General features: G+C 48.4%; 1 protein-coding gene across 4 annotated transcripts in view; it reads right to left on the reverse strand.

Moving 5' to 3' along the window:
- Nucleotides 1-14,769, reverse strand: part of LOC142560808 (rho GTPase-activating protein 29-like) — a 250,426-nt gene that overhangs the window by 23,908 nt on the left and 211,749 nt on the right. For all 4 annotated transcript variants that reach the window (XM_075673171.1, XM_075673170.1, XM_075673169.1 and 1 more), the window contains 4 exons: nt 9,739-9,923; nt 6,980-7,069; nt 1,796-2,082; nt 330-516 (listed from right to left, as the gene is read on the reverse strand). In XM_075673171.1, coding sequence (XP_075529286.1) covers nt 330-516; nt 1,796-2,082; nt 6,980-7,069; nt 9,739-9,923 — 749 coding nt within the window. The remainder of the gene's footprint in view (nt 1-329; nt 517-1,795; nt 2,083-6,979; nt 7,070-9,738; nt 9,924-14,769) is intronic.

A 14,769-nucleotide genomic window follows, 5' to 3' on the forward strand; every position in this document is an offset into this window, starting at 1 on the left:
ATTCGTTATAAGCATGCATTCGTTACATGGTATCGACCACGCATTCAGGAGAGCTGACGTTAGGGCACCTTGGTACCGATGCATGGCGGAAAAACCGCACAACACTGAGCGAATACGGAATAGGCACACCGGAGTTGATATCGACCATGCACATTTTAGATTTACTTCGTTATATGTGATAATTCGTTATATCTGTGTTAGTTATATAGAGGTTCGATTTTACTACTCAGTAATCTACTATGCTTGTTTTCCCGATGCGAAAAGAGCTCAACTGCACAACCGGAGCCTCAATTTTCGAACACTAAGGAATAAAACAAGGGAAGGCTCACCACTCTCGTCGTTCGCTGGTAGCTGTGGTTCGCTTGAGGTGCGGGCGGGCGTCGCCAACAAGTGGCGCGCGAGCAGCGAGGGTCGTGCGCCCGCTGCTGCGAGCTCCTCGAGGCTGGCGGCCCCCCACGGCGCCTCAAAGAACTGCCGCCTGAGTTCGGCCATGTTGCAAGCCTTTGACTGGGCACTCTGCAACAGGCATAGAACGAACGATGGTGTAAGAAAGCGGCATAGTTAGCAAACACGATGCCTGGTTGCGGAACGAACAATATGCTGAGCCGCGATCAGAATGAGTGAGCATGTTGACAGGCGGACATTATAGTCGCCGCGCCCGCGACTGAAGCGTCTGTATCATGCCTCCACACTTTCGCCCGTTCATCCACTCTCACAGTGATTCCCCAGTTCACGAAGAGGCACAACTGTAAACGTCATTTCCACTCGGTCACCCTTAGCCAAGGGCTGGCGCATTCATTCATTCATTCATTCATTCATTCATTCATTCATTCATTCGTTCATTCGTTCATTCATTCATTTGTTTGTTTGTTTGTTATTTCGTTCATTCGTTTGTTCCTTAGCTCACTCACTCACTCACTCACTCACTCGAGAAGTTTAATATTACGACTTGAAACGCCACTACAAAAATAGTGACGCAAGTTTTCCACTCTATCACTGAATAAGCTTGATGACAGGCGAACAAATTTCAAATGGAAATGGTATGTCATTGGGCATTCCAAATGGAATAATGAAATGCGTAGAATTAGGTCCCCGTTTTGCCCATCATTCACAGTAGGACTGAACCGCCCTATTCGCGGTCCGCGTTACAGATACCCGAGCCTTACATTCAACAAGAGAAAAGAAAAACAGCATAAAGAAAGAAGACGCACACTGGAAACATACAAGAAGACAGGAAAGATGCAATGCACCAACTAGCCCAGCAACGTGTTTTACTAGAATACCTTACTTTCAGTCGAACAACTTTCGCACGAAAACTCCCTCCGCGATTCGCGGCGTTCTCGCCCACTCTTACACCCCCAGCCCCATCCCTCACCATAGAGCAGGCCGCACACTGGCGTCGACTACAAACTCGGACTGCTCCGTACCCCGTACTACTACATGCCAGATACCCAGACCAATTCCCCTCAACATGCAAACTTTGCGGCAAGCCAGGAGACTTCCTGCACACGCTCCTCACATGCCCCACCTTCCCTCATCCCCCATCACCTGCCGTGGCGGTGTCTTACTGGGAGACTCTTCTGACCTGCACTTCCGCTCAAGACCAGTGCCGGATCATCTCCAGTGCAATAAGAAGGATTGCGCTTCAAGGACTCTCCTTCGCTTTGTAAGGGTGCCCCCTCATAGTAAGGGAGCACTCAAGTGCCATGTAGGGGGCATCGCCCCCACCATTCATATCATTGGCAATAAATGTTTCTACCACCACCACGCCCACTCTCCCCCCAGCGAGACGCACCTGTTCCGAAGAGGAGGAGGAGGCGCAAGTGGTCGTACTCCAGGTGTCGCGCGTGCAACTCCGCGCCTCCACCCTGCGGGCCGCGGCCCTGCGAGGGGGAGGCACGGGCGCCGGCTCGGCGGCGTCCTCGGAGGCGCTGGAACGCGCGCCGAGCCTCTCGACGCCGCCGCTGCTGCTGCTGCCGCTGTTGGCGAGCGGCTGTTGGCGCAGCCCGCTGCCCTCGTCGCTGGCCTCGGATTCGGCGTCCTCGGAGCCGCCACCGCCGCACCACTGGTGCACTGTGCCACCTGGGAACGTGCGAGTGAACGCTGCTTTGGAGAGAGAGAGAGAGAGAGAGAGAGAGAGAGAGAGAGAGACAAAGCAGAGAAGAGGAAAAGCGAGAAGGAGTTTTGTCTGAGGAGCAGGTTGCGGTTACAATTTTGCAAGAGATCGTGATGATATCGAAGAGGCTGCAAAACTAGAGCGCGCGCACACACACACGCACACGCACACACACACACACACACACACACACACACACACACACACACACACACACACACACACACACACACACACACACACACACACGCACAAGTTACCCTCATGTTCGAGCTCTGGCACTGCAGGCACTGAGAAGAACGACTTCTTCCGCCTCCTCCTAAAATTTATCTATTCAATGCACAGTGGCATAACAGACCCCATTCTTGTTAGCCACCTTTCCTCACTCCCTTTCATTTCTCTCTCTCTCACTCTGTGCTTTTCTCATTTATTATAAATGGATGAAACTGGGGACATTAAATCTACTAGCGCTTTACAATGAGTCGCTCGCACTCAAAGATGGTCCCGGAGCCATATGGCGCAGAACTGGCTGTTTGATGAAGACATGTGCTATCCCTCTCTCTCGCACACACTAATTTTCACGCAGCACCGGTGAGCCCAGATAACAAGCTGGGCAGTTATCAAACTACTGGCCGAAACAATAAAACTAGTCGAATGAGTATCTGGACGCGAGAGCGAGGAATTTGCAATTGTAAAAAAGAAGTAAACGAGAAAAAAGAAAAGGACCCCGGCTAGTGAGGTCATTGATATTCGTTTACCTCAAAAACAAGCAGTGGCGGTGACAGTGAGGACGAGCCCTCGACTCAGCGGCATGCAGGAAAGGTCACTTTTGATTGCACATAGTGGACATTTGCGCAAAGAAATTAGGCAACTTTAGATAATTTATGCAATTAAGCAAGAGAGCGTTTGTGAAGCGTACATCCAAAACCCGGCATTAAATATGTTTTCCGAAGGCTACACACATCTGGGGCCATATAGCCCCCGTAAAACTATTTCATTCTGACTTTTCCAATCTCCTGACGTCAAATTTACGCAACCGCTGACGCAAGGATCGGACGGTGGCCAGAAGTGTTGTTTGAACAGCCCAATGAAGCGCTTTGTTCGTTCGTAGGAGGTCACTTTTGACTGCTTTAAAAGCAGATAGCACTGCCTTCTCGATAGGTTCTTATCTGATTAGCTGACAGGGGGCGAGAAACATGCCGAAGCGAAGAAGGTTTCGCCGGATTCGAACTCGCGCACTGAAAGTAGATAACCGCACGAGGAAGACGGTGCCGGCGTCTGCGGTTGGTCCGCTTCTCCTAGCTAAGTTTGCGGTGGCTGGTTAAAAATGGCGCCGACGTTTAGCGGAAGCCGCTAAAAGGGATCCTCAGCGAAGAGGAGTTGTCAGAGCGATGTCGTATACGCGGGGGAGAGGGCTCGAGAACAGTACACTTTAACGAAAAAGTAGTTATTATACGCCGAGAAACCAATTCTCTTCCGCACCTCTGAGTAGCCAGCGCCAGAGCAATCGTCGGGTAGCTATATTTTATTCCTTTCGAAATAGGGCAGTCTCCGGCTATTCTGAAAATAAATAAATAAATGCAGTTTTGTTCGGCATATTAATGCATCTTTCGTGCGTACACGTCACTTTGACGTGGTGAGTTCTGGCGCTCTTGTGACGTCGCGTGACAGACAGCAGAAGTTGGTGCAGCCCGAGATATTTTGACCACTAGTGGAGGGCTGATGGTAAAAAAGATGTAGAATATAATAATTTTCTTTTGATCGGCCTAATCTTGCATAATGAGTGTTTATACGTCACGTCAGGTGGGAAGTCCTTGCGGGTTTTCGTGACGTCACGTGACAGCCAGGCAAAGCAGGAGGGGCCTGAGATATTTTTTGACGAATGGTGGAGGGATATAGGTGCAGAAATGGAATAGAATTAGGGATATCCTTACGTTATAGCGCCCTCGCAAGGATTTCCTTGGAATCAAATGTTTTCACACGCCAGAAGTCATTATGTGTATATAATTTAGGAGGTCACCACGAACGGCAATATCCGGACCCGGCAGCTGTCTCGCTCAGGCGCGCACTCGGGAATCGATTGCGAGTCCTCGATGTACGAGATTCCCTTGCCTTCGGTTTCCTTCACTTTCGAATGACAATCCACGACGTGATGTACATTTGATACGGAAATTTCAAGGTGCGTGTCACCGCTCGGCTTTCTGTCCGAGAGTTTTCGATGGATAAAGAAGCTTCCGGTCTGTGTAAAATAACTCGTTCGCTATTCCGAAAGTCCTGTTCCAGTTCAGTTAAACATAGTTCCTTTGAGAAATCGCACAAACCGCGGCGGATCAATGGTTGCTACGTTCTAATGCAGAGCAAAGAGGTCGCGGGGTGCGGTTCCCGGCCGCGACAGGCGCATTTCGATAGGGAATGAAAAAAAAAACACGCTCGTGCGTCGTGCTTTTGGTGCTTTTGAAGGTCAACCGCAACGAAATTTTACTTTGGCTGAATTGGTTATATGTGAGAACTATACTCCACCGAAACAATCTTGGCGAACCCACAGGGCTGGTGATTGTACAATTCTCGTATTAGCAGCCTCTAAACCGGAGCTAGGCAGACGACGCCTGTACCCATTGCTTGGGAGCCATGACGTAAGTCCCAGCACGTCATTTCCGTGATTCTTATTTCAGCACGCCGCGGGCGCCGCTTAATCCCGGAGTTCAGGCAGAGGAGCCGCGCATTCTCGGTTATGCGTGACTTCCGGCGAGCGGTAATGGCGACACTTTCTATGATGCGAAAGAGTGAAATGGTCCATTGAGCGAAAACGCCGGCGTCTGCCACCTGTAGCAGCGACAGAGCCGGCGAATTACCAGTGGCCGCGACGCCACGTCACAAGCGCGCCTCGACGGAGCAGAGCGGGTGAAAGTGAACACCTGCTGCCACGATAGCGCGCCAGATGTTTCGTGAGGGGAGAGGGCATCGCCGCGACGCCACGTCACCGCTCGCTCTCGGAAGCCTGTATTATTCGCGCGTTCCTTGTGCGCGCAAGCTCTCGCCCGCGCTCTAACTGCGCCTCGGTAAGGCCAAGTGAAAACGAACCAATCGTCTCAACGCGTTCACCCACCCGCAAAGGGTTAACAGCTGTTAACAACTGGAAGGACCGCTACACGGCGTTCAGTCGGACATTAACGCTTTCGCATTCACAACTCATAAGAAGTGCTTAGGTGTCATCGCATCTTTTCTTTAGTTTCGGTATCAAAAATGGCATTTTCTTGCGAGCTTTTCGTGACGCTTCCACTTTTATTTCAAAGGTGAAATTTTGCCCGAAGCCTCTATTTCTACACTGTCTTCAACTAGCACTTCCACGCGATTCGTTGAAGTTGGCCTTCAAGGAAATCGAGTTGCTCTAAATAGCTATGTCACGTTTAAAACGTGGCGCCCACGACGTGTTTGAGGTTCCCCAATCACTTCCGGCTCAAGCAGTTCGCAAAAAGCACAGGCTTCGAGACCTGCTTCTGTAACTAAGAAGCAACCGTCGCCGGGGCGTGCGCTTCTCCGCTACAGCGTCTCTCACAGCCCGCGTTTCACTCCGGCACTCCAAGCCTCATAACGTATTAATTTTAAAGCAAAGCTTCCTTTACGAGCCTTCAATAACTTTGCCGACCATGGCTGCCGCTTTTTGCCGAACAGAGCAAGGTCGCGAGAAAAGACCGTGTGAGCAAGACCGTGCGCGCGCGCCATTTTCCATTAGGCCGTATACGTAGGAATGACTCGGCTTAATTAGAGTAATTCTCATTAAGGTCTTTCACATTGTACTTATTTCTGCGCAATGCCACGTTCCCCATTATTCTTTCGACAAGCATCAAACATACGCCTTCGTGACATCACTGTAGCGATATCTCACGGCGTGTATTCGCATTAATTGAGTTAGCATTATTTCAACGTTACTTCTGAACATAAAATTTACATTACCTATGCTGTGCATTCTCCGAGACGGAAGCAGACACAAAAGTACGCATAGTCGTTACTTGAATAGCGCTTAGTTAATAGCTTGAACATAGTTTCGCTGCGCTTAGATTCCAAATGCAGGGTCTTTTTTTTTTAGCTGCACCAAATCTTTAAAAGGAACCTGAGGCACATAAGTCTAACCCTTGAACTAAATTACTCGATGAGGGGGTCGTTACATGCAAGACAAATCAAAATTCTTAATGAAATAATTAACATAATTAGGCGACTTACATTTTAAATTCATTACCTTACGGCCCATATTTCAATGTAAGAATTGTAACTAGTGCGTTCGCAAGGCGTATCCACTTGGAACGAATTGCGAGGATGGCGTCGGTTGCGAGATATATGCAGCGCCAAGCTTGCGGTAAAAATGAAGTGTTGTTCCACTTACTTCTATAAGAAAACGCTGTTTTTGCATTGAAGCACAAAAGTAACTCCAAACGCCAAAGCATTTGGTCGGACACTGAAAATTAATATCTCGACATTGATGTAGTCCTGAACTTTCGTTCCAAGCAGACACGCCTGGCAAGCTCACCGGCTACAATTCGTAGATAGAAATATGTACCATAAATAATTACCTTTATTATTATTATTATTATTTATTATTATTATTATTATTATTATTATTATTATTATCTTTATTATTAAATTGCGCATTTCGATATCTCGTAGAAGTAATATGGCCGGCCCATGGAGTAATTCAGCTCAAGGGTTAGAAATGTGCTACCTGCCATAGGCATTTGTTAATAAAAAAAAATGTGGCGCAGATAAAAGAATAAATACCTGATATGCATTGGTTTCAGGAGATCTTTATGTATTCGGAGAAAAGCATTTTTTTTTTATTCGATGCAGCTTCGGCACGGCCGCGCTTACCTGTCAGCTGGCTGGCGAGCACGACGGGTTCGGCTGCGTCATCACTGTCCTGGCTCTGCGTCGTGGCTTCGTCGTGCAGCGGAGATTCGACTGCGCACAAGTGCAACACTGAGAACTCGGCACACATCAACACTCGGCAACAACGAACGCCTCAGCGGGCGCCACTTGCCCTATTGTGGAACACTTTGTGCACTCGTATGACAAAGCTCAGCGCCCTTGTTAATCATAAGCGCATAACTGCACCTGGCGTGATACTCTCGAAGCTGCATGCATGCGCGTCGGAAGCCGAAACTCACGGGCGAGTTGCTTCGCGCGCAGAATGTTCGGTTTGTAAGTTGTGCATTATTAAGGTTAAATATGCTAATCTCCCGGTATACCTCCCAATGACCAAAGTCATTTAGCGAAAGTATACACGTTCGAGCCATTAAGTTGCGAAGTATTAATTTTACTTGCGCTATCGGGTTATACTTTGTGTTCGCAATGGTTCGTGAAGATTCTCGTTCGAAGCTTGTTGCATGCGATGTGTGCCTCCGAGATGCCAAGTCCCGTTAAATTTCACTTGCGATAGCAAGTAATAGTTGGTGTTCACACTGGTTAGTATGGAGTCTCTTCTGAAGCATATTGTCTGTCAAATGTCTAACGGCATATAGGAAATAATAAAAAAAGAGGGAAAACAACAACACAACGCTCCGCACCAACATCTCCAAGGCAACAGCCGTCATTCTCCGAGTGCATGCTACATGACTCCACAATACTACGCCTAAGCTAACAAAGTACGTAGTTTATTGGTGGCACAAGGAAATTCTCCACTCTGCACCTGAAGCTGCTGTTGATAAGCGAGAGAACGTACAGTCAGCCACGAAAATTTACGGGTCACGCGATTTGTGATAAACCTTAATTCCCGCGAAGCCTGGCTCCACAGCACTGGATTCGTCGGCACGGTTTCAGCGTGCAGCAGACTTAGTGACGTACAGAATAACCTATGAGGTTAGTATTGCCATGCTTTAGCGAAGCAGAAATTGACATTTTATTTGGAAACCGTGGTCTGTAAACTTCTGTGTACGTCAGGGGTATCGTGTACGAGACCTGAACTGCCTGCACCTTTAGTTTTTTTTCTCCTTACTTATTTCAAACAATCTTTCGAAACTGCCTTGAAGGGCACGGCTAGAGCTGAACAGCTGGCCGATTAGCCAGGACACTTTCACAGACACAGTTTACAGAACTTCGATATGTGTTTTTGATGCCGAGTTACGGATTCGCAAACTTCGTAAACTTTTTCTGCCGATTATTAGCAATGTTTGTAAAAATTGAGGTTTTAAATCAGATTTACCCTTACAACAGTTGCCATAATTAATTCTTTCTCTCAATTGGAACAAATTTATCCAAATTGCTCCAGCGGTTGTCTCATGAGAACAGTTCTGCGCTTTACATGTATATTTGAATAGTGAAATCTAGTGAAATCGGAGCTGGTCATGAGCTAAAGTTTCCTCTGAGCTTTGTCAGTCAATTTTTCTCGAAGTTAGCCTAATATGGATTACGTAAATATTCATCGGAGATATAAAGTCCGATGCACGCTGGACTGCATGGAATTGTTTAGGCGCACTATGGCCGTCTGGCTTGTGAAAATTACCATAAGTTTCGTCAGTCATACCGCTGTGTTGTCACAAGCGACGAAGTGCCTTGCGAACACTGCGAGTTAAGACGAAAACCAGGATGCCGCATGGACAGCCAACCTAACAAACGATGTTACATCATCACCTGTGTTTAGGACAATAAAAACGGTTCCTTGCAAGGGTTATGAAACGATGTTTACTTCCTCTCCCGTTTAAGTGTAGATGCTGCTTTCATCACCTGACCAGGGTATTTAAATAACATGTCACACTGTCACCATATAGGTGAAGCATTGACAGCGACTGCGAAGTAGTACACAACTGCGTTAAGTAACGTCCGTCGTTTTAGCGGCCGTATATATATATATATATATATATACCTGTAAACATTCGCTAACTCATTCAATTAACAAACATTGTGTCACTCGCCCACTGCCAAACATGAACAGATCTAACTCGATCACAGCGAACTCTCGCTGTCACGACGCTGGTATGACGAATATCGCCGGCCGCGCGAAGGGAACTCTTCCCGCTGCATCTTGCTTGAAGGCGTCTCCAAACTCGGGATGACGCGACCTCCTACACTAGGTGCGTAATCTCAAGACAGTGCGTATGAAGTCACCAGCCATCTCGGCTCGCCCTCAACTTTTGCGCCCGCCGCAGATTACCTGCAAGAGACGGCGCGTGAGCCGCGTATGGGCCCAGCAGTGCGAACAACGCCGCCAGCGCCGAGCTAAACGAGGGAATACGCGCTCAACCCCCACTCGCTTATAGCGCTCGCTTGATCACGCGACGTTAAATATTGGGTGCGCTGAAAAATGGCGCGCATCAAGCACGAACCTTCCCGGCTCACCCTTGCACGCTCCCCCTCGCACCGAAGTGTACGACGCGCAGTAGGATCTTATCACACTTGAAGTTTATATGGAACACCACGGCGACGCCGACTACGAAGGCGAAAATTCATTTGGATTGTTCACATGATTTCTTCCGCAATAAAAATGGGTCCTTCACGTTCGTAACGTATGTCAGTCGTTAATAAGAACCGAATGGGACAGCAGTAATGTTCCTGAGCGGTCTTCGGGCGTGAGGAAGTTGGACAGAGCCGGATGGTTGGTCTACAGGACTTCCGAGGGAAGATAAATGACTTACCGTCCCCCTCCGACGCGCACCGCCTGAGCGTGACGGCCTCGAGCAGGGTGTAGTGTTCCTCCGCCACCTGTTCATGGCGCGGCGCCTCGTCCGGGAAGATGCGGTCCACGTACATGATGAGCAGCTCGATGACACGCGTCTGATGCACAGTGTCCACTAGAGAGCTCAACGAGGCGCTGCCCTCACTGCGATAGAAGAAAGACAGAGAGCGGCTCCGTTAAAGGAATACTGAACGTTTTCGAAATTGTATAGAAACTGTAGCCAACACACGTAAATGGATACGACACGTAGTAGGTATGATTGTTGAAAAACATAAGGTATTATAATTTGATGCTAAAGCTGGTCTTACATTACCGTGATGTCATGACAGAGCAAAAAATTCATCGACGATTACGATACTCCCCAATGCGAAATTTGGGAGCGACTGTATAAACGCTTTCATTTCGAGATATATTAGCTGGCGCGGACAACCTGTCTCGTGCGGCATGTAGCAAACGAGTGAAGTGTGGTGCGACTGTCTCGCTAATCGGGGGATACCGAGAGGCAGCGCGGGGTGACGCGTGGGCGCGACTCAGAGCAGCCGCCGCAGACAGACTTCCGCTCATGGAGCGCTTTGTTTTGACGCGCTCGCAGCATGCCTTATCGATGGCCTCACCGGTGAACGGACAAAGTGCTCTACTCTGACACTATCTCGGAGCGATCTGGCGGCGAGCCGCTGCGGCAGTCACGTGACGGCATGAAAATCTCGCCTCTTCTAGTAGGTGCGAGATGTCGCGTGCTTTTTTCCTACATCTGCTGACAGGTCGGTGCTGTGTTTAAGTTCTTCGTCCTTCGTCCCTAACGCGAGTCATGTATGATGAAGATGATGACGTCCTTGCCACTGATCATAATCATGTTGGTAGGCTCTCTTCTGTTGCGGCGTCGCAGCATTCCAAAGTCAAGGAAAACGAAGTACCGGGTGACGTCTCCGCGCCCTTGTGTTCAGGGTACGTTTTGTCACACAGAATTAGATATGGCACACTGTCTCCAAAGACCTTTCCATCAGAACGTCTCAGTTTGTATTCATTATTATAAAGAACGATCTCAAACCATGGCAATCGAAACAAACGCGAACGAGACCAAACTAAGCAAACCAATTATGCGCGAGCGAGAGCTGACGCGAGCAGACGATAGTACGAAACGAGCAGTCAGGCAAATCCGCATGACACGAGCTTCCCGCGCGCATGTCACTGAAGCTCTCATTGGTCTCCGCCGTCCGCGACTCGCATCTTTCATATCTAGCTCCGCGTTCGCTCTCTCATCCTTCGCTGCTGTGCTCGCTCGTTCAGTTAGACCGACGCCGACGCTCGCCGCAGGAACGGGCGCACTAGGAGCTGCGCTCTGAAAATTTACTGGAGTCGTACACCAATAAAACTAGGTAGGATGGCGTTGCCATGGAGAAAGGAAATAAGCTAGGAGGGAGCATTAGGTCACGCAGCCAGCCTTCGCAAGCCAGTTCTCCATGACGCTATCGTCTTAGATTTTTCTTTCTCTAAATGACGGCTTAACACGTGACCCAGGTCGGCGGCCTCGGCCCAGTGCACTGCGCTCGCGGTAGGTTTCAATCGACGCGCACATACTTCGGGTGAAACTCCGCTCACATTCTCTCCCGATATGTTCGCGCAGATTCAGGCATTCATATTGCGACGTATACATTTATCGACATGGTTGCTACGTGATAGTTCGTTAGCCGCACGCTGCGGTCGAATCCGTTGTCTTTGCGGAAGATCGTGCGCTCAGCGCGGGCGATGGAAGACGCTAAATCTCACCGCCACATGATCCCGTGTTAGGCCGGCTCTCTTGGCTTCAGTTATGTTTCCATCAGCGCGCCCCTCCCAGTTATTTATTATTCCATAAGCGTTGCTCATAAAATTAAACCGAGAGCTCTGAGCGCGTTTATTTTGACTGCACTCACATGTCAAAGCTGGAGCGATCGCACGAACGGAGCAAGCCAGTTTGTCCTGACCAACTGGGTACCGAAACCGAAGCTGGTTTGTAGAAAACATAACGGAAAATTATTTAAGGAGGTATATGATGCTTAGCAGTATTTTGTTAGGGTTAAAGAAAAAAGTGCCAGTAATTTTTTTTCGCAGATGCTAAAAAATTAAATTATGGGGTTTTACGTGCCGAAACCACCTCCTGATTATGAGGCACGCCGTAGTGGAGGACTCCGGAAATTTAGACCCCCTGGGGTTCTTTAACGTGCACATAAATCTAAGTACCACGGGTGTTTTCGCATTTCGCCCCCATCGAAATGCGGCCGCCGTGGCCGGGATTCGATCCCGCGACCTCGTGCTCAGCAGCCCAACACCATAGCCACTGAGCAACCACGGCGGGTTTTCGCAGATGTGTGCTGCAGTCTGACAGCTTATACATCAAATACTTGCGAAGACCGCACCATAAGCGAAATTTCACACCGTTCGTGTGTAGTCGATGGCGTCCCTCGAACGAAGGACAACTGCTCCTGCGTTAGAGCACGATAGTGGTTGGCTCCACTCAACCCCGTATTGGGATGCGCGCCTTAACATTGGAAGCATATGCGTGGCTCGGTCGAAGTAACGCCTGACGCGAACGCGCAGAAGGAAACGCAACGAGCGCCCTGAGGCCCTATAACGTAAAACTATTCCAATATGTTTTTATTCCAATCTCCTGACGTCAAATTTGCGTAACCGCCGACGTAAGGATCGGGCGGTCACCCGCAGGGTTGTCTGAATAGACCAATCAAACGCTCTCCTCGTTCAGAGGAATTCCCTTTTGTTTGCTTGAAAAACGAATAACATTGCCTGCACTGAGCGGCTTGTCTTATCTAATTGGCTGACAAGAGGTGAGGAGCACGCTTAAGTGGAGAGGGATTCGATGGGGCCGAGCCACTGCACTGAATATCGATAACCGGATCAAGAGGGTGGTGCCGGCGTCTGCGGTTGGTTCGCTTTTTCTTACTAGCTTGCGGTGGCTAGCCGAAAATTGCGGCAGCATGCAACGGAAGCTTAAGGATGACGCTGAAACGGTTCCTCGGCAAAGTGTTGACAGAACGAGGTCGTAAACGTGCCGAAAGTGCTCGAAAACGTTACACGCCCACGCAAAATGTTTTATTAGACGCAAATAAACCCATGCTCTCCGGCAGGAGCGAGTAGCCAGTACCGGAGCGATTGGTGGCAGCCATCTTTTATTCCTTTCGGACCGGGGCAGCCTGCGGCTATTCAGAAGAAAATTCACTTTTGGTCGGCATATTAATGTATCTTTAACGCGTACACGCCACTTCGACGCGGTAAGTTTTTGCGGTTTTGTGATGTCACGTGAGAGGCAGGTGAAATGGGTGCAGCCCGAAAACTTTTGACCAATAGCCGAGGGCTATGGCGAAAAGGCGTCGAATCAGAAATAACTATTTTTGTTTTGTTCGGTAAAATTATGCATAATCAGTGTGTACACGTCATATCAGATGGGGAGCTATCACGGTTTTCGTGACGTCGCGTGAGAGACAGGTTAAGTGGGGGTGGTCCAAAAAAGTTTTTAACCAATCATGGAAGGCTGATTGCAGAATTGGAATAGAAAAGTTTGGAATAGTTTTACGTTATAGCGCCCCTGGGCACGTTCCCATCAGGCGTCGTTTAGGTCAAGTCGAGCACGGGCTTCAAGTTGAGGCGCATTTACGAATACGACGGTTAGTGACGGTACACATACCACGCAGGTTGCCTTGCAGAACAACGACGTCAATTTCTCACCGCCACAGCCGTGCGAACTCCTGGATAACCTCCAACGCGGACGAGAGACAAATATTACGGACGAAAAAAAAAAAGATGGAGTTTTGCGTGCGAAAACCACAATTTGATTATGAGGCACGCCGTAGTGGGGGACAACGGAAATCTGGGAGCCTGGGGTTCTTCAACGTGCCCCTGAATCTAAGTACACGGGTGTTTTCGCATTTCGCCCCCGTCGAAGTGCGGCCGCCGTGGCCGGGATTCGATCCCGCGGTATCGTGCTTAGCAGCCCAGCACCATAGCCACTAAGCAACTTCGGCGGGTAAATATTACGGACGACTTGGCTAAAGAAACCCCGCATACAAATCGTTTATCCGAATGACATACACGCAAGATAACTTTCTATTTCATAATCATTGATAATTGCGTTTAAAAGCGAATTCGGGTGTCCGACCTCGTCGCGTTGCATTTACATTTGATAGCGGCCACGATGGTGCACACAGGTCTTTACCGCACACGCAAGCCGTTGGAGAACTTCCTTCAAGAGGTTCGCTGTAAATAAACAATTACTAGACAAGAAAACGCCGTGCCAGCACGCCTTTAAGGCAGGTTAACTAGCGACACTGAACGCCGAGAACCACGAACGCCGAATAACAGGGACGTTACCTTGTGTTCCTGTCCCCGTCGTTTTGCGCCACCGGTTGCACCTTAACGTGAATGGCCAACTAGCTAGAAAGAAGATCCCTTAAAAAAAAAATGACCGTCCGATTGTGGAAAGCTTATTGTTCGTGTATTCTAACCGCCCAACGGACACTTCCGTCTCGTGCATATAAGCTGACGCCGAAGACCGGCTTGAAACAACCTTTAAAGTTGTTTGTAAAGAATTTCGGCTTCTTTTACAACTATTCGTGCCCCGCTGGCTTAATACTTACAGTAAAACACTTGAATTACGCATACTACTTATTTGATATAAGGTGGGCGTTGATTATTTGTCGTTTTCTATAACGCTGCTATTTCTTGATAGCACTGCCATCTTGTGAAAGTACAGAGAACCACATTATTATTATTATTATTATTATTATTATTATTATTATTATTATTATTATTATTATTATTATTATTATTATTATTATTATTATTATTATTATTTGATATGAAAACACACACACACAGAGAGAAATAGGGAAGAAGCAAGCTGGACATTGCCACCAAGAGGGGCACATTGCAAAACCTGCCTACTCTTTAGGAAAGAGGGGATATAAAAGGAAGTTGAAGACACGGAGAAGGACAGTAA

This window comes from Dermacentor variabilis, chromosome 10, assembly GCF_050947875.1.
Source record: "Dermacentor variabilis isolate Ectoservices chromosome 10, ASM5094787v1, whole genome shotgun sequence".
In the NCBI taxonomy this organism is placed as follows: domain Eukaryota; kingdom Metazoa; phylum Arthropoda; class Arachnida; order Ixodida; family Ixodidae; genus Dermacentor; species Dermacentor variabilis.